The 27,333-nt window shown below is 44.2% G+C and overlaps 1 protein-coding gene across 1 annotated transcript in view; it reads right to left on the reverse strand.

Annotated features, from left to right (window-relative positions):
- Nucleotides 1-27,333, reverse strand: part of MTURN (maturin, neural progenitor differentiation regulator homolog) — a 116,575-nt gene that overhangs the window by 76,932 nt on the left and 12,310 nt on the right. The window contains exon 2 of the mRNA XM_085630633.1: nt 13,311-13,433. Within this exon, the coding sequence (XP_085486759.1) occupies nt 13,311-13,433 (123 nt within the window). The remainder of the gene's footprint in view (nt 1-13,310; nt 13,434-27,333) is intronic.

Here is a 27,333-nt window from a genome sequence, read left to right on the forward strand (position 1 = left end):
CACATATGTTGGTGGACAGAAGCACATGTTTGTATTCGGCACAAGTTGTGTGCTTCCACACAAAAAGTGCTTACCATCCAAGAGCTGGAATTATCGGTAATCAAGTTCTCGGAGCTCTTTATCAAGTCTAGCTGCTGTGTAACAACATTGCTTCACTTCTAACCCTAAAAAATCCTTACTGTCCCTTAATGCTACCATTCTCTAATCCTTCAATCCCCTTAATGCGACCCTTCCCTAAACTCTAACAAGCATTGGCATTGCCAATAGGTCTCACCTTTGGGTCTTTATAAGTGTTTAGTTATCCAGCACAATATCCTTGGTGCAACAACATCAACTGTTGCATGGATAAACACTTATAAGATCCCAAAGGCGAGACCTATTGGCTATGCCAATGCTTGTTTAATGATAGTTTTCAAACATGAATTTAGAAACATTCATGCTTTCCCACTCCACACTGACAACAATAGCAAACTTAGAGGCAAGTCAGCACCCTCTGGGTGGCCTACGTTGCTAAACAGGATTCTCCTTATACACAAGAATGTGGTCACCCTCAATGTTTGATCAGGCACACGCAGACTACACTCAGGTGATTACTCACTGCCTCTCTGACTTTAGACGCAATGACCGAGTCACAAACGCCCCAGTCCTGACCCAGACGTGGTTTTCAAACATGCCAGTATTTGTGCGGTGCCTCTGGAGGGAACAGACAGTCATATACAGGTCCTGCACTATTTACCTCTATGTTCTGAAGAACAAGACTCATTAGCCATATATTACAATTAAGGGAACACATATGCAAAACTTTAACATGATCTTAAAACATGTGACGGTCTAACCAGTAAAAAGGTACTTTCTTTAAACTCTATTCTATTATGAAAGGTCAGGTAGAACATTGGTCCTTTCAGTCGGATTCCATGGACCTTGTCTGTAGCAGGCCCATATTTATATTGTCATTGGGGGTGGGGGAATGTTTCTAAGTGAATGATTAAAAACTCACTTTTAATGAATCTCAGTGAAGTAATATAATCTTATGTAGGTGAAATGCTTTTGTCATGATTCGCAATGTAAACCAATATAGGCCTGGGCAGTCTCCTAACCTTTTACCTACATTTACCCTGCCACTGTACTACATAACAATTTGGTGAGGACCTTTTACCTATTTAGGTGCTGCATAAATGTTGTGTGGTTTTCTCCAAAAACTAGCCTCATTTATTATGCATGAGGATTCTCAGAATCACAGCAGGATTACCATCTTCTGCATAATAAATGTGTATAAGGTTCATCACTCTTGTCATCCTCGGCAAACATCACACAGCAAGGTAGAACCCCCGAGGGTACCTTTTGGGTTTAAATACCATATCTTTGCTAGGGCGGCGAGAGGAGAAAAGACTTCCATGCTGACACGAGACGCTGAGGTCCCTGCACGCAGATACTCCAGCACGCAGTGGTTCGACATTCCTCGCGGAGTGTCCATCTCGAGACCAAGGCGGGGTCCTTCGTTCTCTCACATAAGGTAATGGTTTTGGCTTTATCCTAGATGGATTGTTGACTATACACCTACATACATGCTAGGTAGATTTGGGTACATCTAGTTAAGGTTAGCATCGTAGGAGTACGCATTATTACTTTCATGCATTTATATGCCTGCGTATATCCATTGTTTTAGCACTATGGCTGAATTCTACCATCTATTTACTCTGTTGGTGCTGATAACTGTATACATCTGTTTCTGTCTTATGGTTGTTGCAGCACACGTATTGAACACTAGAATGACGCTGGATCAATAAATGCTTATTGACCAATTTTCACTTCTCACCTTACACACTGGGCTGCAGCAGGTTTAATTTCCCTTGCCTGCCACGTCTCTCCTAGTCAGCTTTTAACCATAGCATCTGTGCCCAGCGAATAAAGGTTCTTCGGACACTCATAGCTATTTTTAACTCACTTTTGACACCCACTCTACTCACTATATACTTGCCTTAGGCAAAGAGCCCCCATGCGGGCCGGTTAGACATTGCAGTGACAGCCAAACGAGAAGCAGCCAGATGATTAGACCACTTGACCAGGGTGAACAACATTATTTTGGGATTCGCCTCTGAGGGCTATAAATGTAACTTTAAAAAAAATTAAACACCGCCCACCTCAATGTCCTATTTTTGGGATATGAGCTTTCAAGTGAAGGGAAAAGCCTGGCAGCTAACGTCTTAGAAAAGTGTGCGCTGCTCCAACCTCCAAAGACTTCATTTTAGGATTCCAAAATTTTGGCAGAACACACATTTTGGATTACGCAGAAAAAGTAAAGCCATTCTACGAGTTAATCCGACCTGATTTTTCAGTTCACCATTGAACACAGGATCACACAGAGACAGTTCATTCCCTAAAAGCTTACATGATAACTTCCACACACACACACACACACACACACGTGGTGATCCGTGTAGTAGCGGGTCAATCCGGGTACACTTACCTAACCTTCAATGAAGGCGAAACTGTACCCATTGCATACAAATCTCATCTGTACACAAACGCTTAGATGTGCTTTGCATCCACTGAAAAGATTCTCACAGCAGTACAGACTGCTGTAGTGAGAGAAAGCACTGGCAAAGGGGAAACAAATAATTGTCGTGACTCCAGTACCAGCCTTAAAGGCTGTTACAAAGACTAGCGTTCCATACGCAAAAGCACTGCATCCAAGATGGACAGAATAAGCAAATTCTCCCACTGCAATTGATGTGGACTACAAATTTGATTCTACATTAAAAACTCAGGCCTTTCTGCAGTACGAACAAGAATATCCTCTCACGAATGAAATTATGCCTCTAGATCAGAATGAATAGATTATTTACACTGACGGATCTGCTCAGGCTGCTGTAGGACGTAAACAGCAATACAGTGCAGCATGTACGATTGTAAAAAGTCGTATGCGGGACGGCAAGTTCCGTCCTAGCATTATGCAAACACAGTCTCTAGGAGATTGCACGGCTCAGCTGGCAGAACTAAAAGCCCTAGTACTGGCACTAAAAAACACGGATCGAGAATTCCCCACACCTATTGGGTGCAATTCATTTTATTGTGTCCAGTCATACAATGAATATCTTCACTACTGGGGGGTCAGAATGGTTTTAAAGACTCAAAAGGTTGCACAATAAAGCAAAGGTTGCTGTGGGAACAAGTGGCAGAGTTGAAAAAAGGCTTGCCGCGGACTCATGTAATTCATACGTTGAGTCATCAACATGTTGGCGTGCAAGTTGAAGATAATTAATTGGCTGATAAAGCAGCTAGGCAACAGTGTGAACTGCTGCCGTAGCTGCAATCACTCATTCAAAAACGAGGATAGACTAACAAATAATGGTTGCTGTCACTGCTTCAAGCAAAACACAGCTTAGCCATGCCAAAAGGCTTTCCACTCAAATACTCCTCAAGTTAGATGCGCAAAATATTCCGTATGGTCAAATTCCAGGAGTGGGGGATAGAATGATACCAAACATGGATCGCAGATTAGGTTTCATTCTAGCTGCACAATAGGGTCTGGGTTCAGCACCCGGAGGATTACTGCGACAATGTCACAAATGAAACAATGTTATTGGTGGCCAGATTTAACTAAACAGACAAAAGCATTTGTCCTTGAGTGCAACATCTGTCAGCAGATGAAGGTTTTCTCTGTAGCACGTCCACCGCAAACACCACTACTGATATCAGACAGACTTCTTGCTTGTGTCTGTTTGGACCACTGTGGCCCCTTACAACCTGATGGGGCTTACAAGTATATCTTGGTGGCAGTGAATTCATGCTCTAGATTCCTATGGGTTTGGCTTCAGCACTCAGCTGATGCCTGAACTGTTATAAAGGATTTGCACATCTTTATAGGGACATATGCAATTGAACATTACATTCTGACCGTGGCCTCGCGTTTAGCTCTCGGGCTGACAAGACAGCCATTGGAAGTTTGGGTGCTGAATTGCGGTACTCATCGCCATATAACCCCGAGGGAAATGCGATAGTGGAGAGGAAAAACCGGGACTTAAAGCAATCATTAACAGCAAGGGTATTGGGCTCGGGTGGTAGTTGGATCAATTACCATATAGGGTCCAGTGGGCCAAGAAGTTCTCTAGGAGGTCGTACTCCATATGAGGTCCTATTTGGGACGAGAATGTGGGTACCCGCCTAGATTGTGGCAGCACAGTGGCAGATGAAACCATTTGACATAGATAGCTGTTTGGATATTTTACAGGAACTTGATGAACTCCGGGCACCACAAAGCAATGTCCAAGTAAAACGCACCACCACTGAGGAAGTAAAATCAGTAACGGAAAGACCTGCCTGGATCCCAAAAGTTGGGAATCTGGTCAGAGAAAAGATTATGGACAAGAAATTGTTTGGGCCATCTTACAGACCTGTACCGGTCCTGGCTGTCAAAGTAACATGAACAGTACTGCTTCCGTCTCTTGCCGGTAAAAAAGGAAAGAGATTCATCTCCATTGACCTAATCATGTGGCAGATATTGAATAGCAGGCCGCGTGCACTCCTGGGTAGCCGCCAATCTCCTCTCGCTACCATACATGAGGTTCAGACAGAAAGACTGATAACGTTTGAAGATTCTGCTCTACGAAGTAACGGAGTTGCCAATAATGGAATGGAACTCGTGCCTATTGAAATGGAACAACAAAGCACAAATGAAACACAGATCTCAATTCAGCCTACTAACACAGATCTCAATTCGGCCTAATACCGACATCTATGTGAATATGCTTTAAAACAAGACATCTGCCAGTTCAACAAAACCTGCTGAGCAACCAAAGATAGATCGAACTGCATCTGGCTATTTCATAGATTTTGATACCTTCTTTCTGGATCCGAGTCAACCTGAGTCACCGCCAGTTCCAGTTTCCCGCAAAAAACAACTTCATGATTTCTACCTTTGGCTTAAAAAGACTTACCTTGTTTCACTGTGTCTACAGATTTTGATAGCACTTGGACTACTGTTCCTAGTCCTCTGGATAGGTTTAGTGACTGTCTTTTTCTTGCTTCTGAATGGACATCATCTCCTAGAACGCTCCGCAGTGTCACGTGAACTTGGTACTGAAACCACATACGTCATCTCATCGTCAACAAAGAGAACTGTCTTTAGTGAACAGAACAGCAGTTCCCGTTCCTGAAGGAATAGTTTGGGATAGGGTTTCATATGATGTATTTGGTCCCACTGAACTTTTGAAAACACTGCATGTATTTAAAATTTCTGTGAATGATATCATCACCTCCAGTATATACTTAGACGATTGGGACTTTGAAACTGTAAATAGTATGCTGTCTGATTTAGAACAATCTGCTGCATTCTAAAAAAATGAAATGTATGATGATCCGTCTGATTTTGACACCATAAATTGCACATACCATCAATGAGGACATTGCCCAACACCACCAAAAGGTAGGTGTGGTATTCTCTTCTGTGACCAGCTGTATTGGTAATCACAGCTGTGCCCTGCCAAGCACAACTGTAAGTGTCACTATGATGTCATATGCTGTGGGTTGCCACGGTGATGGAATGTGACTCTAGAGATGTGACAGTTGGAGGGAGAGCTATTTATGGATGGATGGGATCTTCAATGAATAAAAAACCTTGAACCTTCGCAGTTCTCCTGTATTCTTCTATCACACCCTTGAAGTGTAAAGGGGCATCTCGAATTGTCACAGTAGTTTACAAACATTTGCACAAGAGTTTGCTTATTTTTCTGGGTTTAACCCATCAGATCCACGCTTATATTATTATATGCGTGCACCTACAACTGCAAGGAAAACAATGCTCATCAAAACGAAACAGATTTGCTCGGCTTCTTTTATCTCCCAACTGTCTGAACAGGGTTTCGACTTATGGAAAGACACTATAAACATAAAATCAGTCTGGGGGACAAAGGAATGGCAGGTTCAGGGAACTGAGGCACTATTTAGAGCATGCCTCATTCCACAGCAGATCACTTTCCTGTACGACACTGTGCAACATATTTCTGGTCTTGGGTTAGACAAGATCAAAGACTTGAATAGACCTCGTATTCCCTCGCTTTCACAAAGTGTGGGATAGCAGAATTATACAGAATACAGTGAGGGCATGCTAGATGACATCATGCATGACGTTTCATACAATTCATCAGACCCCAATTGGAAGGGATGGTTAGTTTGGCCTATCGACACAAATAGGTGTCAGTCAAGATTCAAGTGTACCACCGAAGGGTTTAGCATCCATAGACCTGACCTACACTATGTACAACGAAAACATCCGGGGTGGTGACATCATACAGTGTCGGAAAAATATGCCTAGATTGGCTAAGAACCTCAACACGGTCCCAGGTGAAACAATACTTGTCCTTACGCTCAGATGACATGGATTGAAGGGATTTTTTGCTAGGTCCCCGGAAACCACGTCGTAAACGTTTCTCATATGCCATTTACAGTGAAGTATGGAAAATCTTGCAACAAGAGGCTGCAGAAAGATTGAATATTAACTTAGAAAAGGCTTTGACAGTGGTTGATAATGGAATGACCACACTGACATCCAGTATTTAGTCACTGGGCAACATTGTGTCTTCTGCTATAGATATAATGGAACAGGATCTGTTCATCCTACAACATGGGCAATCACAGTGAGATCCATTCTATTATTAAGCTGGACGCTACAATCATTGCGCTCTGGTTACATGGCCCGTGATAAATTAACAGTACATATCTATTCTCCGCATATAATCTATCAGAAAGGCAGACGCGAATGGTACAAAGAGATGCAAAATATACAATGCTGTACATTGAAAGATTAGACCAATTACCTTTCACAGTGGCAGAGCCACCATCCACAGAATGGTTAATTCATGGCCATATAACATTGCCAGTAACAATTTTCCAATTTCAATATTGCCTAGAATACCATCAGGTAGGCAGGTATGAAGCGAGGGGAAAGAACTTCATCCGTGAATGGGGACACTGAAGTGTTTCTCAGCGGTACAGACTGTGAGACTTCATTAAGTTGGTCTTGAATTTGCCAGGATATTATCCTTCACGGGGCCTGTAATGGTTTAGTTGCAAACTTATCCTGTCATGTTAAGGGATCCCCAGTTGCCATGGTTAATCTAGTGTTCAGGCTGCTCTGGAATAGGAGTTACTTAATGCTCAAGATTGTTGTGGGATGCTTACGGGGATCGCACATCTAGTAACAGTAAGTTCCAGGGCTACTTGTATGCAAGTATTGTTTCCACCAACCCACACAGTCAGGGAGGCGCCGTTACGGCCTTCGTTAAATATTTCCTTTATACGGTTTGAGTCTCTGAGCCGACTGAAAGCCATGCTTTTATAGAAGGACGTGCCCTTAACCTCAGCCCGAGAAACTTTTGATCTTCAGGTTGCAAATTTCTCAGCTGAGATACAGGCACTAGTATGAACTAACTGCCCTTTCCATTTTGGAGAAATGGTACAGCGTATCTTTAACATGTCCGATATAAAAGGTATTGTACACATATTAAAGACCATAGTTTCTGGGCTAATAAGCACCTTTCAGACAGGCTTCGGAGTGATTCTAGCTTTTATACACTCCATATTGGCAACCGTTTCTGGAGCACGGCTCGAAAAATCTGAAAAATGGTACTAGTCCTGCAGGACTAGTACCTTGAAAAATCTCCTCGCCCTAACAGTGACCTACTTGACCTCCGTCTCTGAAAGCGGAGCAAAAGTGACAAGGCCTTTAAATCTTGTTATCTTGTCACATTTGCTCCGTTTTCAAAGACGGAGGACAAAAGTTAGTATGTTTTCCTACTCGCCAGAAAGGGCGAGTAGGACCTAAAAATAGCTCGACCTCATAAAATTTACCTCGCAAATGCGAGCGGTCGAGTGGATTTGTCGAGCCCTGTGGAGGGCTTCCGCTAATCCTGCTACTGGTATTGGGTATCCAGATTTTAATTTTTCTGCTCTGCAATGGCCGTCCCAATCGCCAAAGAGATGGAAAAAACGCTCTTGGAGCGACGTTGTCATGACCGCATGGTACTCCATCTCGGCACACCTCGACTTCAGGAGCTAAGCTAGTCTTGGTTCCTATCATTCTGACCAGTCTGGATTGACTGTGTTCTGCCGGTTCTCCGCTGCTTAATCTGCGGACAAGAATGCGTTTTGGAACTCTGTCTAACACTTTCATTGGTTGCGCCTCCAGACTTGGATGTATGGCTGGGCCTGTTAAAGGCCAACGTAGAGCAGTCTCCTCAGCTTATTCCCATGCTGATGTCGGCATTCTTAGCGCGCCCACGGGATGCTTCAGCTCCTGTTGGATTGGACACCGGCTCTACTACAGGCACACAGTCTTTGGATGTTTCAAATGCTTCCTTAGCATCGGCTGTGGGAACTGATGCTCGAGTCGCCTGATCTGTGAGGTGTTGCAGGGACCATTGTATGCGAAGGCAAGCAGCAGTGATGTTGCGTCTCCCACACAGAAGACAAACATTTGGTTCTCCGTGTGCTGGGAACAATTCGGCCTTTTTCCAAAACAACCAAAATCGCAATTACATTTTTTTTCCTTACTTTTACTGAGCACCATGGCTTTCAGGCGTATTCAGTCGCTCAAACTTATTTTAATCATATACAACGGACTTATATATTTTTTATAACATTTTAGGACAGTTTATTAACCTCTTCAGTGCCCCGCCCTTTCCACGCCCTGTGCCGGGCGTTGCATTAGCGGGCGGGGTTCATGACGAGATAGTCTCGTCATGGGCACAGCGCAACCGCGCTCCATGACGAGACTATCTCGTCATGGGCACTGAAGGGGTTAACATTGTTTTTCTGATTGATTACAAGGAAATTTTTTTTCTTATACATATATATATTGGGATATATAGTCCAGTCAGATGAGGAGAGTGTGTTATGATTCACAATGTACCCCAACATAGGTCTGGGTAGTCACCTAACCTGTCACCTACACTTACCCTGTGATTGTACTACAAACCGGTTTTGGTGCCAACCTTTTACCCAGTTAGGTGCTGCATAAATGCTGCTGTAGTTTTCCCCGAAAACTAGCCTCATTTATTATGCATGAGGATTCTCAGAATCACAGCAGGAATACCATCTTCTGCCTAATAACTGTTTATAAGGTTCATCACTTTCGTCATCCTCGGCCGAAATGACACAGCAAGGTAGAACCCCCGAGGGTGCCTTTTGGGAATATAAACATCACGCCTTTGCTAGGGCGGAGAGAGGAAAAAAAAGACTTCCATGCCGACACGAGAAGCTGAGGTCCCTGCACACAGATACTCCAGCACGCAGGGGTCTGACATCCTTAGCGGGGTGTCCATCTCGAGACCAAGACGCGGTGCTTCGTTCTCTCACGTCAGTTAATGGGGTTAGATTTATCCTAGGGGGATTCTTGGCTGTACACCTACAAACATGCTAGGTACATTTAGTTAGGGTTAGCATCGTAGGAGTACGTATTATCACTGTCATGTATTTATATGCCTGCATATATCCATTGCTTTAGCACTATGGTAGAATTCTACTATCTATTTACTCTGTTGGTTCTTATAACCATATACATCTGTTTCTGTCTTATGGTTGTTGCAGCACACGTATTTTACACTAGAATGACGCTGGTTTAATAAATGCATATAAAAATGTCCCCATCGTTTATTCGGTGTATGTCTGTGAGACAAAGTGAGCATGAGTGACTGAGCGAAAAGTACTGTACTGTTTCCACGATCCCTGATGTGACAGGCTTGTCAAGTTCAATAATTGTCATAATTTATTTGCTCCCTGGTAAGAGGGGCAACTAGTGGCACTGTGAGCTAGCTAGTATACAGGCAAAGATATCCGGTGAGGGTGTCTTGAATCAGTCTGAACACCAGTTCCACAGTTTATGTTGTCTAAAAGCGCAGATCCTATAAAGATTTGTAGGAACTACACAACACTTTCACATTTAAAATGAATACAGGTTATTCAACAAGAAGCCTCACATAGAGAGGCCTGTTTATTCCATTCCAACAGACTAGAATAAAGGGATCGTGACTCAGCCAGCTTCCACATCTTAAAAAGGCACAGGAGAAGCACATGACGGACTATGTTCCAAGTGCAGAGCAACACTGCTACTCAATCCTGGACAGGGCACTGAGTGCATGCGTCTTGGGATGTATATACTGACCTGAATTCAAGCAATGAGAAGCACATTATATCACTGACCAACAACAAATGTGAGATGCCATGTGATTGATGTCAACTCTAGATTTGCAGTCTGGGTTCATGCTGCAATCAGCCAATCAGAAACAGTGGTGCTGAAAGAATTTTGGGGTCAGGGATACTGCCATCAATGTTACATCACTGAAGTCCCAGGAATTATTTTAAAAAATCCAAGAATCACACAAAAAAGCAAATCAGCAACAGCAATGTAGCAGGAGAGTGGCAAAAGTTTAGCATGTACCAGGTGGGGAAGTTTGGAGCACACTGTTACAAATATATTACTAAAGCATAAGGTGGTTGCACACTGCCATTTACAGACAGCACATATTCCACTGAAACGGCCACAACATTTCACAATGAATTGCAGTTTTACTGATAAAAACTATATTACTTACAACCAATAATCAGTGGAACTCTTGTGTCGGCAAATATTTATCATTTGCATATCACGAAGTAAAGTGGTCCGATTTGTTTTGATCCAATTAAACTCCATTTCCATTACACTGTGCTTTCTTAACTGCTGATGCATTTTGAATTATTTATACAGTTCATTTACAAGGTATTGTTTTAGAAGAAAACTCACAACCACCAGTCTTTGCTAACACACTCCCTGCACCCAGCACAATTGTCAGACAGTTCACTTTACTGTAAACAATTTCCATGACACAATAAACAGCAATTTGTAAGACATAACCTGACATTTTATGGAACCATCGATGGAGTTGAAAACGATGCTTGTTTGAGTATTGAAAGGTACCTTTTTAAATGAAGTAGGTTTCTTTTTTATTTTTGCCTGTGATCTTAAGAAACACCAGTTATTGTGAGACTTGTTATCATGGACTTTGGTCTCTTGAACGCCTCCATTCAGATTTCTTTAATACCTTCTTAGGAGTCACCTTGGCTGATGTTGTTTCATACTGAAAGCTCGATGAATGGCATTGTAAACCACTCACTTTTATGAGCATTTTAGCCATTTAGGAGCTAGGTTCGAACTAACCCACTGAAGCTAGGGAATTCTTGGCATTTACCGTTTGTGATATAGTTGACATGATGTTCTGTCACCAAGAATGTAGGACAAATTAAGGCATAGTATGTTTCAGAAGTAGTCCATGTCGGTTAGACATGAAAGAGTTGAAGATATCAAGGTTTTCCTAACGTGGACATAGCAGAGCCCAGGGAGACTCCCTTCACATGACTTGCAGCAGAAAATCTTAAGTATGGTATCTTCTGTGGGAAGTGGTAATCAGGGGGCAGCAACCTGATCGAGTGAGAGTTGGTTCTTTTTAAAAGATGTGAATAGGATAACAAAGTGAACATTATTTCCACCTATGCAGGTTAAGTTTGGTATAATACTGCTTTCTGGATTTACAGTGAGATTTTCAACTTAACGACAAATAATTCTTGAAAGATCCAATACTAGTGAATGTAAACATTATTCACAGACATATATTGGTAGTTTGAAAAGAATTTCTTGCATCCTATACATATATTTTGAGAACATCTTAAGCAAGGGCAATTTAATTTGAAGCTTTATTTGGAATACAACTTTTACCTCTAAATATAAAGTGCGTCTTTAAAGGTGACACTAAGAAATGATTTCCCTCAAGGGACCATGCCAGTCAGTCAGGAAGGGGGACTACCCCAAATTCTGTACAACGCAATACTTTTGCAGGCAAGACTTCAGTGATAGGCCATGCTTCATGGGAGAGAAGTTAACCCTGTTGACTACTGAGCTCAAGAGGTCTACTTCCCAGTGGACATGGATAGTGAATGGCCAAGCAAGTTCAACCAGATATAAAGGGTGGGATAGGGAGTTTCATCATGGCCCGGCAAAGCATGCAGGTATGTGTGGGGAAGGGTTTGTTGTTACTATGGAAATGTACCTTAAGGCATTTTCGCTCGGTGGTGTTTATTCAAAGTCTGCTTTTTTTATACATATGTCCAGGTATTGCCAGTGATTCTACCTGGAAGATTAGTAGGTCAGAACAAAACAGAGCTAACTATTTGGGTAATGTAAATCAAAGGAGGAAAACAATCTTGGGGAAAGAACATCTTCAGGCAGACTATTAATAATGAGTACTAGGAGTTCAACCAACCAGTCAGAATGAGCATATGTCTGCTTGCTTTTCATGAGAAAAGGGGGCTGCTAGTTATAACCACCCACATGCTATTGGGCAATAATAGCTGTAACTTGGTTTGACGTCGAGCCTAGAGTCAACGCGCATGCGCTGCTCTGCGAAACTTGATGTATTAGAATATGGAATAGGATCCCCGCCCACTCTCCGCCCATATTTGTCATTGGCTTGTGTCATTGTCCTTCGCAAATGCTGGCTTTTCGATTCGTAAATAGGCTTGTTAGTCCCTCCTTAGTACCGCCTTGTCTTCAATTGTAACCTCCTAGAGCGACTGGCCCTTATACTTCGGTTGTTACACGGTACAAGTCATTTAGTCTTGTAAGCACTACTTTTTGCTTTGCTTCTGCTCATGTACCAGCACAGCGGCTGCTTCATGGACGCTGCACGGCACATTATTTGTATTGCTCGGTCAAATGCAGCATGTCGAATGCCGTTTAATGGATTGCCAAACAGCACTGCTTTGACTTCAAGTGCGGGCCTTTATTTATTTATTATCGGCGCCGTTTTCAATTTAGATTAAAGAAGCTAAGGTGAGCACCGTGCTTCAACATGCGCTTTTGTTTCTGCACTGCGCCGGCCAGCGAGTGTGGATTTACAGCCCAGTCCCTCCCTCGCTCCCATGCCAAGATGAAGCGTGCAACAAAAACAGAATTTTTTTTTCTTTTTTTCTTTTCCAGTGCAATAGGTCTCACATTTACGAGAGTTTAAGCTATTGGCATTGTAAATGGCAATGCCTTTAATTTATGTTTTAAAAAGCAAAACATAAATAAAAGGTATTGTCATTTACAATGCCAATAGCTCGAACGCACCTAAATGCAAGACCTATTGCATTGCAAGTGCTAGTTTCCCTGATGCCCTGACTTATGGCTGATGAGGCATTACTGTGGTGTATGAATTAAGAAGTGATAGCACAGAGACAAAAGAAACGCAATTACCAAGCTGAACACACAGTGAAGCACAGAGGACATAAAGTGTACTTACTGGTCTGAATGACTTGAAGACCTTTTCCAGTATTTCATGTAGTGTCTTTTTGCCACAGGAAGAGATGTAGTCTTGCGCGAGCTGCAGAAATGGCAAACAGTCCTCACTTTCACTCCACACGTGCTAGAATGTAAATAGCAAGACAATGTCATGTGGGTTAATCGCATTATGATGTAGCAGAGTACACTCATGATACAGGAAGATATTTCTGTTAAAATTACAACAATTTATTACAAACTGGAAACACACACAAACTAAACAAGCATTTGCAATGCAATAGGTCTCGCATTTGCGGGAGTTTAAGCTATTGGCACGGTAAATAGCAATGCATTTCATTTATATTTTACAAACCAACACATAAATAAAAGGCATTGTCATTTACAATTCCAATAGCTCAAAGTCTCATAAATGCAAGACTTATTGCATTGCAAATGCTTGTTTTATTTTGCATACACATGCCACATGGTGGAAAAAAAAGAACAGATGTCATTCTGAGACCTAAAAATGGTAGCTATATAATTCCAGTATAAATGTTTAATTACAAATAAAATAAATCACCATTGCAAATAATTGTAATAATGCTCAAGGTGCTGCATGGGTCAGACATGGACGTATGCAGTGGGCGGATGTGATGTGGTGCGGGCAAAAAAACTGTGGGGTGCCTATGTTTGGCAGCATAATGTCACGAGGTGAGGATACAGCGCGACTCGGATAGAGAGTGCGAGTATAAAGGAATACAAAATGCAGGTTGTGGGGAACAGAAACCAAGACCTCAATATTACCACCATGGACATTTCTTGCCACAAATTATGTTGAACACGCACAAGATGTTGCATCATCGGAAAGTGGGCAAATATAGTTTGCCAATATATGCCATACCAAGAGAAAAACTGAAAAAATACATACATTCTGCTGATACGTAATTGACAGACTCTACTCACACTTAATTGACAAGTAAATATCATGCTCAGCGTTTTCTGCAGGTTCTGATATTTATTGAATATTTCCGTCAGTATTTCCACATTGCATGTGCCAAGTAGACAAGCGTTAGTTTCTCAGTGGTTTTATGGATGTGGATTAGGTTTGCTTTATGAAATGCATAGGAAGGAGGCAGCTAGATCGATGAAGTGGATTCTGTGCAGGGCGTCTTTGTTTACCAGATTGACTGCAATGATGAGTGTAAAGCGCCCCTGCTCAGTGATAGGTTTGATGACAACGGAGCTCCAGCAAGCTCTTTAAAGAAGGAGGGAGGGAGAAGTGAGAGCGGAGAGCGGGGGGTGGAGGAGCATGGAAAGAGACAACAATGAAACCATTAACAGCGTAGCCCTCGTGAAAGGGTGCCATGCTGATAATGTATGTATGTCACACACTTGTAAATTAAATTAACATTGGATAAGTCTCACAAGCTGGCAACACAGAAAAGCACACATTAAGGAGGCTATACAGTATGCTTCTGGCTACACAAATGGCCCACAATGTTTCCGTATTGCTGTGCGGCTGATTTTTTTTTTTTAAATCGCCTAGGGCATGAAGCTTGTTCCGGCTGTGTGTGCCTGACAGGCTGTAGAGAAGAATACGCGAGAAACTTTAAAAAGCAAGTGGGCAAGTGAGCTGCGGTGCGCCGCAAGACAGCTGGGATTCAGGGGAGAGACGCAGCTAGGAGGGTGAAGGGCACAAACCCACTCCTGCACTGGCGAGAGCTGTGGTGTTAGAAAATGCGCGGCTGCCATTTTAAAAGATAAAACACAGCGGGCGCCCGGTTCATGAAGAGAAACATGCCGTGTGCCTCCTATAGCAGCTGGTCGAAGTGTGGTTGGAAAAATGCATAGCTGTTGTGCCTTCAAGAACAACTTTGAAAAAGTGGAAGTACGGTCATAGTGGGAAAAGCTGGAGAACGTGTCACGTGCACTTAGACCGTGTTCGTGATTAAAAGTTAACGCAAGTCCGAAAAATGCATTACGGTTGAGGAACGTATGGAGTGAAGAGCTTCTAACAAATGTTTTATGTTTGGGGAAGTGCCGTCGGAGAAATGCGTAGCTTTTGTGCCTGCAACAACAACTATGTTGCAGTCAGTAAAGTGGGTTAGCATGTCACGGTGCACTTAGACCTCGTGACCGATCAAAAGATAAGTTAAAGAGAAAAAAAATGCATTACGGGCGGCGAAGTGAAACAAGACAAGGCCGGCGGAGCGTGGCGCGCGCTTGGGGGCGGGGGAGTGCATTCCAGGCGGGGGAGCGGACCCTTTGAAGTGCTCCCAAAAAGCGGATTGCATGGCGGCACGATGCGCGTGATTGTGCGCGTGCTAGCCATGCAATCCGCTTTTTGGGAGCACTTTTAAAACTCGCTTACAATAGTCTCGCTTTGCGATCGCTTACGCGATAGCAAGGCGAGACCTAAAAATAATACTGGGGAGCGATACATATTGATAAGAAAGAAAATCTATGAAAAAATTAAATATTTTCAGCTCTTAGTGCCACAAAGTACAGAGGTACTACAGAACATTTATATTATTTGGGTTCTATCTTAAAAGGTCAAAAAGCACTCTGCAAACTACCCTCCACAACTTGTTGCATACAACCTATGTGACCCAGTGCATTTCAGTATTTAATTGCTGCTACAGACAATGTAGATGTACAAGAGAGAAAGAGTGCCATCTATTGTATGACACAACAGCAAACGACCTGCAGGGAATTAAATAAATAAATACATCTACTCTCTTAGGAGGAGCTGTGAGCGATAGAAGTGCCTGCCTGCCTATCTGCCTGCCTGTCTATGCTACAGAAATAGCTGAAACCATCCTACGACAAAATCGACACCTGCTTTTTAACAGAAACCTGGCTGAATGTCCACTCATACCCTTATATCGAACTTCTCGCCCCATCGGGCTTCTCAGTCATTTGGTGCAATCACTAGGCCTGGGCGTAGTTCGCGGAGTTTTGCTACGTAGAACTCCGTGAAGTTACAAAAAAAACTCAGAGAGTGGCGGAGTGTGGTGTGAACTGCAGTTTGTGCTGGTATTCCTGCCGCTCGGGTAGAAATTCTACCCGTGTGGCAGCTCGCACTCATGAACTAACTGTTCGCGATCGCAAACTTACTGTTTGCGATCGCGAACTTAATGTTCGCGATCGTGGACAGGGAAAAATCTCCGCTGCACATCGCGAAGCGGAGTTTTCTGCACTGCGCGAGCTCCGCGAAGTGCAGAAAACTCCGCAAACAGAGCGAAGTTTAACGCCCAGGCCTAGTGATCACAAGGACCACACTGTTGGGGGGTTAGCGATCATCCACAAAAATAATCTTTGTCTAATCACCTCAACACAATGAAATACCCCACTTACGAATATTTAGGAGTCCAACTCTCCTCCAAAGGCCCTAACCCCATCAAAGTTCATGTTATCTACCACCTGCCAGGTGGAAAATCTCAATACGTTGAAAACCTAATTATGAAAAACTTCCTCAAGGCAGAGTAGACATCATACTAGGATACCTAAACCTGCACCTAAACAATGCCTAAGATCCAACAGTACAAGCCCTAGCCTCCCTCGGGGGGGAGGGAGGGGGGGGGGACGAATGATCTCACCCAACACTTCAACAAGCAAACTCACAATAAAGGGTCTACCCTCACTGCAATCATTTCTAAGCATGACACCATATCCCTCCATGCAATTCTTCCTTCAGACTGGATGACCACCACATAATTGTGTTTGACCTCAATGTTACCCAACATAAGTTCCACTCCCAAGCCATCCGACCTAAGAACTGGGCGATGAACACACGCCGAATACCCCAGTCAGAGTTAGAAGCATTAGTCAGTTCCCAAATATTTCCTCCACTTGACCTCAACTCATCTGATGATCTCACCTACCGCTATAACATAAAAATAGCAGACCTTCTGGACACCATCGCCCCATAGAACCTTAAGGGGTATCCCCTCCAGATTCTGGTTTAAAAAGACCTTAGCAAGGAGAGGCGTCAACTTAGATTGGCTGAAGGAACCTGGAGACCCCAACCTTCTCTAACCCACCTCTTGCTCCTCCGAGCTGAACGCCTAAAATACAAAAAACATATCTTCAGAGAAAAATCCTCCTTTTTCCGAGCCCAGCTTGACCAATCTAGGAGCAGACCTTAAAACCTCTTCAACATCATCAAACAGCAAACCTCCTCGCTCATTCTCTAAATCTACTAAGCACCGTCAAGAGTTTACCGCATTCTTCTCTGAAAAAATAATAAACATCGAACTCACTGGACCCCGCCCCCCACCCTATATCAAAGACACCCTCTCTAAAAAGGGGGGCCCATCCAATGCCACGCCACCAACTGATGATGCCCCCACCCCCCCCGAACTCCGTCCCTCAGCAATACAGAACATCAACCTCATTCGCTTGCAGAGAAAAACGAGGCACCGTGGATGGAATTCAACACCATCCCTGAAGAAGTTCTTAAAATACTTGCCTGTCTAAAGCCAACCTCTCTGACACCTTCCTTCCATGCTTGTCAGAAATCTAGAAGAAAAAAAATCCTCTCTCCTCAATGGACGAAAGCCATTAACTCCTCATTATCCACCAGCTCACTGCCGGCACCCTTAAAATCGGCAAAGTCACCCCCCTCATCAATAAGCCGGCCAGCACGACCTAAACATTTATAGACCTATAACCATTCTTTGCCTCCTTGCCAAAACCATTGAAAAATGTGTGCCTGCACAACTCACCAATCGCACTGAAAAATACAACCTTCACGATACCTTCCAATCTGGGTTCAGGAAAGGCTGCAGCACAGAAACTGTAATACTGAACATCTCAGACGTCCTGCACAGGTCTCTGGATGATGGCCAAGCTTGCCTCCTAGACCTCTTGCATCCTTTGATACCATCAACCATGATATTCTATTAAACAACCCTTCACAGACGGCAGGTATCAATGGTACAGTCCTTCAGTGGTTTGCTTCCTTCCTAATCCAAAGCTCTCAGCAAATTAAACTAAATAACTACACTTCAACAGCAAAGCCAGTCGCACAAGGTGTTCTTAAGGATCAATCAGATCTCCTGCCCTATTTAAACGCTATACGGAACCCCTCACAATAATCCTGAAACAAGATAGAACTGCCTATCATCGTTATGCATTTGACACCCAACTGTACAATAACATTTTGCCAGCTAATGATGTACAACACTTGAATAGTATTCTCTCTACAGTTCAATCCTGGCTGACCAGCAACTGCCTTAAGCTCGACCCCAACAAAACCGAACTCCTCTTCATCCATAAGAAAGAGAAGTCCTACCCTATTCACATCTGGCATGACAACCTCACTGTATTAAACTGTAAACTATCCATCTCTAACTGTTAAATCTCTAGGGATTACGCTAGACAGTGACCTGAACATGAAAAATAATTAACGCCTCAGCAACAAGCATTGGCATAGCCAATAGGTCTCGCCTTTGGGACCTTATAAGTGTTTAGCTATGCAACAGTTGATGTTGCACCAAGGATATTGTGCTGGATAAGTAAACACTTATAAGGCCCCAAAGGCGAGACCAATTGGCTATGCCAATGCTTGTTTGAAGGAGTGTTAATGTTATCCAATTAGCAAGAATATGCTCTCATCTGCATCTGAAAGGCTCCCGCTATCCTCTCTCACACTGATCTGTTTAATTTTTGACTGCCTACTAGAAAAATAGCCAAACGTCAAGTGCTTCATTTTAATATGCATTTTTGCAAGTCTGCCAGTGGCACTATTACACAATACCTTCAGCCAATACTGGCAATTCAGCCAATAGCATGTTGTGTTGTGGGATTTATGGCTTTGCTGTTAACGCTGCCATTATGAGGTAAAAAGACATGCAAAGTGCAGTTGGCTAAAAAGTCTGAATTTTGCAAAGATATTATACATGACATGGAGTCATTTATAACAAATTGAGCAGCAACAGTGCAAGCTTTGCTTCCTTGCCGAACATGTACATCTTGGCAGCAGGAAAGCAAGCTACACTTTTTCAAAGAAGCATCAAGAATAATTTACTTTCCCTGCACAACAGATTCAGCAAGGAAGACTAGCACACGCTTTCATCGCTCGCACTGAGGCAGGTTGTACCACCGACGAGGTCCAGCCGGGACTCTGAGAGCATCCCTCTCGATCCCTGACTGCTTATGAATCAGAGGACTATACAATTAACTTACTAATGAAAAAGGACCTGCGAGCCCTGGCCTACTACTAGTGTTGGAACCACCGATAGAAATATTCCCCCTACAACACGTAGCAACAACCCTACACCACAGCATTTCTCGGAATATTGGCTGTGGGCCTCCCATTATTGTACTTCATGCCTACTTTCGAAAAAGCCAACCTTTTAAATTGTGACAGACCCACAGCATACAATCGAAAGTACAACATGGACCAGAATATCAACATTAGAAGAAATCATTAAAACTCGTGAATGCTCTCAGGGGTAGATGGATCCCCCTAAGTCCAGAAAGCACCTCTTGTACCCCTAACCCCACTGCACCCCCTCAGTACCCGAGTCCGGGTCGTCGCCATTCAGCTCCAACACCTCGATGATCTCCTCGTCACCATGAAAGTCTCCGACCCGCGCCCCTACCACAGGCCCCTCGGAGTCCTCCATGGGTACAAGTGCCAACTGCCCAGCCTGACACACACGAGTCTCTTCCACTCCCATGGCCGGATCTTACGGTGCAGCCTACCCAGGGGGGCGTCAGGCAACTGCCGCCAATGGAAGCGAGGTGTAAACAGCAGTGCACCAATCACGACTCGCATACATTCCGCCTCCCCGCCCTCCCTGTGAGCCTTGGAAGCTTGAATGGACAACCAAACTAAAGAAATCTGGGAAATGTTGTTTTTGGGATCGATACACTTACCGTGGCATTAATCCTACTAGCTATTTTAGTTGCGTGATTACACTATGTGAAATAGAAAGAAGACAAAACAGAAGCAACTGTATTCATAGCCTAATTAGCTGCCGTTTTGGAACATTCGAATGACATTTTATTTAGTAAAGATGTACCGTACATGGCACGACGGTAGATATTTTAATTTACGGTACGCACAAAAGTAAAAATAAATAACTCATCTAATGCTTGCATTATTCTTTTCGTGTAAGAAATATCTTTCAAATTCGGTAAAGTTATTCCGTTGCATATTTAAGCAGATACTCGTGGAGATTCCGGACTTTTCCTTACATAGATGCTTGAATAACTAGAACTATTTCACTAGCGAACAAACTTAGGGCGTGTTCTAAGGCTAAAAGAATATGTAGTACAACAAGCGCTCGCCATGACGTATACTTTTGGCTTTTTCTGCTGTCCCACTTGGACGGCCTCGCCTGCTTTCCTTCTGAAGTAAAAGGTTTCTTATCTTTATGGGGCCATGTGTTTGGCCCCATAAAGATAAGAAACCTTTTACTTCAGAAGGAAAGCAGGTGAGGCCGTCCAAGTGGGACAGCAGAAAAAGCCAAACGAAAACGTCACAACCAACTATTTTCAAATGGATGGCCACCGTTTAGCATAAACGGGGACACCAGCCAATGAAAAAGAGGGGCGGGGCTTAATGCCCTTTACACAAAATACCTCAAATCATTAAATCTCGCCAGCGAGACTGCGCATGTGCGCAGCCTACGCCAGGCGAGACCTAAAAAGTGCCTTCTACATGCTGAAGCACCTTAAAAAAGTCAAACCTTTTATTCTCCTTGACGAAATAAAACTGTGGTGCAATCCCTACTCCTCTCCAAGCTGGACTACGGCAACGTAACAATAACGGGCCCCCCAAAATCATACCTCCTCCCTTTGAAAGCTACACTCAATGCAGCAGCCAGACAACTCTCTGGGGAAGAGTCGATTTGACCACATCACTCTCAAGAGACTCAATGGGCTACCAATGGAGGCAAGGTGTATATTCAAAGAAGCCAGCATAATCCACAAAGCTCTCTACACTAAAATGTTATCCTACCTTGCTAACAAACTACCAGAAGCTGGCCCAAATAGACCTATTCAAAGCTCCAACACTCTACTCCTGATTCCACTCAAATTCAAGCAAGAAAAACAAAGTTCTTGCTAATTCTCCGGGAATGAGCCGAAAATTTGGAATTAACTGCTGCAGGTCATACATGGCAATCAATCATTCCCTCACTTAAATTACTTCTTCCCAACAAATACGTAAAATCTCTCCCTTAAACTAACTACCTAGCCCGGCGCTCCTACCTTCCACCCTCCAATGAATCTGACCTTCAAAGACCTCAGGGGAAAAACTGTGACTCCGCTTCCCCTACTCTTGAGGCACTGTATCAAATCTACCTCTGAACTATTTCATCCACATTTTCCTTGTGTCTATTGTAGTCTTCTTTTATATATTGTCACTATATATTTTGTATGTTTCTCCTACTTACCATACTTGCACCTCGGGCAACTGCTATTGTGGTACCATTCTAACTCACCACGTATTTTGCATAAATCCTTGCACTTACTGTCATTATCTTTTACATATCGTAACTATGTATTTTAGATTTTTGATTCCCTGCATACCCCATATGCACCGCGTGTAACTGCTGCTATGCTTCCATTTCTACCTCACTGCATATTGTGTATCTTTATGTATGCCTCATTCGCGTCATGTAATTGCTACTGTGCTAACCCTGTAAAGTGCTCTGATACCTACGGGTCAAGTTCGCACTATACAAAACTCGATAAGTAAATAAATCTATCTATGGATATATTTAGATAAATCTATATCGTTCAAGGCTTTGGCCGAAACACATTATATGGGATAAATCATTCTTGCAACTTATGAGTGTCTGTGGCCGTTCTGTGGAAGCAGAGAACTTGGTTTGGATTTAAGAGGCTGCCCAAGCCAGTCACAAACCACCGTAGCTTGGGGCTGGAGGATACAGGGATATTGTTGTGTGTTATATATAGACCTATAGAGTGAGAAAGAATAAATAACGGGAACTGCGCAATATGGAAGCATACTTCTCGCATGAGCTTGCAGTTATGTCTGAATTATGGGAAAGGGATTGGCCTCTTCATAAGCGCAACCAACATGCATTGGCAAAGCCAATAGCTTTCGCCAATTCAAACTCTATTGCCTTTGCCAATGATGTTTATTTTTGTTTACATGTTGCACAGCTTCTGCACAACATGGTCAAAAGTAAAAAAGAAAAATAAGCGCAGTCAATGCTCACTGCACCATAGCAATTTTTTTTTAATTATTGTTTTTACTTTATGCCATGCTGCACAGAAGGTCAACTGCTGTGCAACACGTAAAAAAATTAAAACATCGGCAAAGTCAATAGATTTTGCAAAAGCGAAACTTATTGGCTTTGCCAATGCTTGTTGTCTGTTACGCTTATGAAGAGGCCAATCCCTCTGACGTTTCATGCAGTGCAGAGATGTGTTCTTTACAGCAACAGGAGAAGTTGGATCTACATTTAAGCAAATGTTTCACAAGTTAAATATTGTTTCCAGATGAAAAGACCTACTGACTACTAAAACTGAAGTATAGTTTTTTTTTATTAAGCGATGTTTAAACTCCTAAACGGACAAAAAGCAATATAAAATTCACGGTTTGCTATTACTGACAGCAGTGATGTGCTGGGGAAGTAAAGAACTAGAAACCCCCCTTTTTAGGTCAAGCCTAGGCAGTGCATGCGCAGTCTCTTCAAGAAAAGTTAAATCCACTCCGTGGGCCGACACAGCCTGCCCATTGTCTTTCTTCATCCTTTCGAATATCCTTCAAAAATACTTGCATGCTATTGGTTAATCCTTCCTCTATGTGCCTCCTTTTGGTGTTTTGTTTATTCCCACAGAGAACACGGTCTAACTACTAACGTTCCACTTTAGTGCTTATCTGTTCGTGTCTGTATTTATTGTTTTATTTCCTTCCTACTTGTCTTGGTCGTGGTAGCATAAAGGCATCCAGCCACTACCGCGCCCTTTTATCCCTGCAGCACTCACTCCAGGCTTCCTCAATAAACAGGGCTCTAATTATTGGTCTTATCCCCTCACACAGAATATTTATGAAGTCAGCATAGATTGCGACAAGAGTGCATGTCATAGTGTTACTTCTTAAAAAGCTAGTGCTGACTGCTTTGGTACAGGCAAAGCAGCATTCTCAACAACCCAAAAAAAAAAAAAAAAAAAAAAAAAAAGGAAATACCACTGTGGCTCTCCCTGGCACAGCAGGAGAGCCGCACTATAAAATTCACTGCTTGCTGCAACCTCGCCCCATAATACTTTGAAGGCCTCGCCTTTAAAATGCCTTTTAGTCTACATCTCAGCATGTGGTGGTACCAGGGAGACTGGACCACCACCAAACTGTTCGGCGCGTCTTTGCCTTGTTTTTTGTCTCTTCTCGGTCCTCCCACTAAGTTGGGGGAAGGGGGACCTCAAAATCATCACCTGCCCCATCTTCCAATGCATTTTCAATCTCTCCTATGGCTGGAACTTTTGCTCTACTGACGGGAGTGGTAACATTGTAGGTCTGGAAGGCCGAAAAATGTATAATGCATTGTTCATGTGGTTACACCCTCTAGGGGCGGATTGTTTGGTAACAATTCAATGTTCTTTCAAAATGCTGTTTTACTGTGATGTCTTGCTTCAATTGAGCTCTCTTAGTTGAATTTGATCCTATCTTTCGTTATCCACGTCCCAACATAAAAAAATTCAGTACAGTTATTTCTGCAGAACACAATACTTACACGGTGAGGTAAAAGATAGTGGTTTGTGTTCCAAAACAGCAGATGCCGACAGATCTGTTTTTATTTGGTATTAAACGTACGTTCCTTCACCCACATTATTTTCATTATGCTGCCCTTACCAGATGAGAGGAAACGTTGTTTCACTCATACCAGATTAAGATTAGGATATTATTTTCAGAGCTCCAGCTTGAATGTTCCTAGGAATGCACACGAAGATTGCTAGAAACTAGAAAACACACGGAACAGCAACAAGACGCCAGACAGCCACACTGCCTACAAAGACGCCATCTGCAACCACCACCACCTCATCAGGACCGCCAAAAGGACCTCCATCACAGACCGCCTTGACAACAACGCACACAACAGCAAGGAGCTCTTCACCATCGTGGAGGAACTCTCCAACCCCAGCTCCAACGCCAACGACATCCCACCATCACAAGCCCTGTGCGACTCACTCGCCACCTTCTTTCACCGGAAAATCACCGACATCCACGACAGCTTCAGACCCCAGACGACCCCTGCCGACCACACCGCACCGAACCCACCGCACCCCACCACCCACAACACCCTGACAACCTGGGCCAACGTGAGCATCGAGGACACAATCAAGACCATGGGATCAATCCACTCCGGTTCCCCATCCGACCCCCTCCCACACCACATCTTCAACAAAGCCAGCAAGTCCATCGCACCCCACCTGCACAAAATCATCAACTTCTCCTTCAAAACCGCCACCTTCCCTGAGAACTGGAAGCACGCAGAGATCAACGCCCTACTGAAGAAACCCAAAACAGTCCCGAGCGACCTCAAGAACTTCCGGCCCATCTCCTTGCTCCCGTTCCCAGCTAAGGTCATCTAGAAGATAGTAAACACCCAGCTCACGCGACACCTTGAAGACAACAACATCCTAGACCCATCACAATCAGGATTCCACAGCAACCACAGCACCGAGACCGCCCTAATCGCCGCCACAGACGACATGAGGATCCTGCTAGACAACGGCGAGACGGCGGCCCTCATCCTCCCAGACCTCTCCGCTGCCTTCGACACCGTCTGCCACCGCACACTACGCACGCGCCTCCACAACGCAGGGATCCGAAACAAGGCCCTGGACTGGACCACCTCCTTCCTCTCCTGCAGAACTCAGAGAGTCCGCCTCCCCCCGTTCCGCTCCGAGTCCTTCAAAATCATCTGCGGCATCCCACAGGGATCCTCCCTCAGCCCGACGCTGTTCAACGTCTACATGGCACCACTAGCACGCATCGCCCGACAACACGACCTCAACATAATCTCCTACGCCGACGACACTCAGCTGATCCTCTCCCTCACCAAGGACCCCCTCACCGCCAAATCCAACCTCCACCAGGGAATGAAGGCCGTCGCCGACTGGATGGAGGACAGCTGCCTCAAACTGAACACAGACAAAACGGAAATCCTCATTCTCGGGTCCAACCCCTCCGCTTGGGACGACTCTTGGTGGCCCACATCACTGGGGTCCCCCCCGGCCCCCACCGACCACGCACACAACCTGGGAGTCATCCTCGACTCAAAACTCTCCATGACCAAACAAGTCAACGCAGTCTCCTCCACCTGTTTCAACACCCTCCACATGCTCCGCAAGATCTTCAGATGGATCTCGACAAACACGAGGAAAACAGTCACCCAGGTCCTGGTCAGCAGCAGGCTCGACTACGGAAACGCCCTCTACGCCGGAACCTCGTCCAAGCTCATCAGCAGACTACAGAGAATACAGAATGCCTCTGCACGGCTGATCCTCGACGTCCCGCGCCGCGACCACATCACCCCCCACCTGAAGAACCTGCACTTGCTCCCCGTCGACAAAAGAATCTCCTTCAAGCTCCAGATCCACACACACAAGGCACTCCACAAAACCGGCCCAGCCTATCTCAACTGCCGACTCTCCTTCCACGTACCCAACAGAAAACTCCGCTCCGCTGACCACACCCTAGCCACGGTCCCACGCATCTGGAGAACTACTTCTGGAGGCAGATCCTTCTCCCATCGCGCTGCCAAGACCTGGAACACCCTCCCCCTCCACCTACGTCAAACCGAAGACCTGCTGACCTTCAGGAGACAACTCAAGACCTGGCTCTTCGACCCCTAACAGCCCCCCCCCGCACCTTGAAATCCGCCCGGGTATGTAGTGCGCTTTACAAGTTACATGATTGATTGATTGATTCGACTAAATTTTACGCCATCTGTGCATCTAGGGAGAGTATAACTGCGTCCTCTTCTATGGTGGACCTACGCTCTATAACACTATGGAGCATCCTCAGATTGAGCGCAGTGTTGCGGTTTGGCATAAATCTGGACTGGTCCGGATGGATCACAGAGGAGAGATGTGGTTGTAATCTTGTTGCCAGCGTCTTAGCCAATATTTTTGCTTCAGCGTTTATCAGGGAGATCGGTCTATAGGACATACACAAACCTGGTAAACCACCACAGGAGTGTATCACAACTAAGGTAGCCAGGCGCTGATCCCTAGAAAGGATCCCCTTCTCTAAGCTATCTGGGTACATGGCTAGCAAGTGTGGTACAAGCTGGGGTGCTGCTTTTTTATAGAATTCCGCCGGAATTCCATTGGGCCCTACAGCCTTCCAAATAGTAGTGCTCCTATTGCCTGTGAGAGTTCCTCCGGTGTTAAATCTTCATCCAGAGCTGCTGCTGCATCTGGAGTTAATGTGGGCATGTGTATGTCTTGGAGGAATGCAAGATTGTCATCCCTCGAGGCTGTGGCGGTTGGTGTATATATAATCTTATAATGTGCCGCTAACGCTTCAGCGATTTGTTGCGGTGCAGCTGTTATTTGTCCATCATCTAAACGGATCTGCGCCACCCATTTACTTGCCCTTCCTTCTTTTCCAACCAGGCCAGTAGCTTACCCGCTTTATCGCCCAGTTCGTAGACGGTGTGTTGTGTTTTTGTGAGCGTATTGTTAGCCTCCTCCCGTATGTATGCTTTATATGCCTGTTGTGCAAGGTGCAGCTTATGTGTCGTCTCCTCATTAGTGTCTGCCATATGTGCTGCCTCTGCCAAGGATACTTCCAGTTCTAAATTATCAATGTGGCTTTGTTGATCCCTAGGGAGATTGCGTGCCCGCGGAGCACTGTCTTGTACGCCTCCCATAGAATCGTTGGAGAGGGGACCGAGTATTGGTTTTCTTCAAAATAGCTTTTTGTCGCCATAATGTGGTCCCTACTGATGTTATGATTTTTAAGATAACCGGGGCGTATAGGGAACAATCTTTGCCGTTGTGGAGCAAAGGTTGTGTACGCAATGAGTATTGGTGAGTGGTCCGATATACCCCTG

Source organism: Triturus cristatus, chromosome 10 (assembly GCF_964204655.1).
Source record: "Triturus cristatus chromosome 10, aTriCri1.1, whole genome shotgun sequence".
Lineage (NCBI taxonomy): Eukaryota > Metazoa > Chordata > Amphibia > Caudata > Salamandridae > Triturus > Triturus cristatus.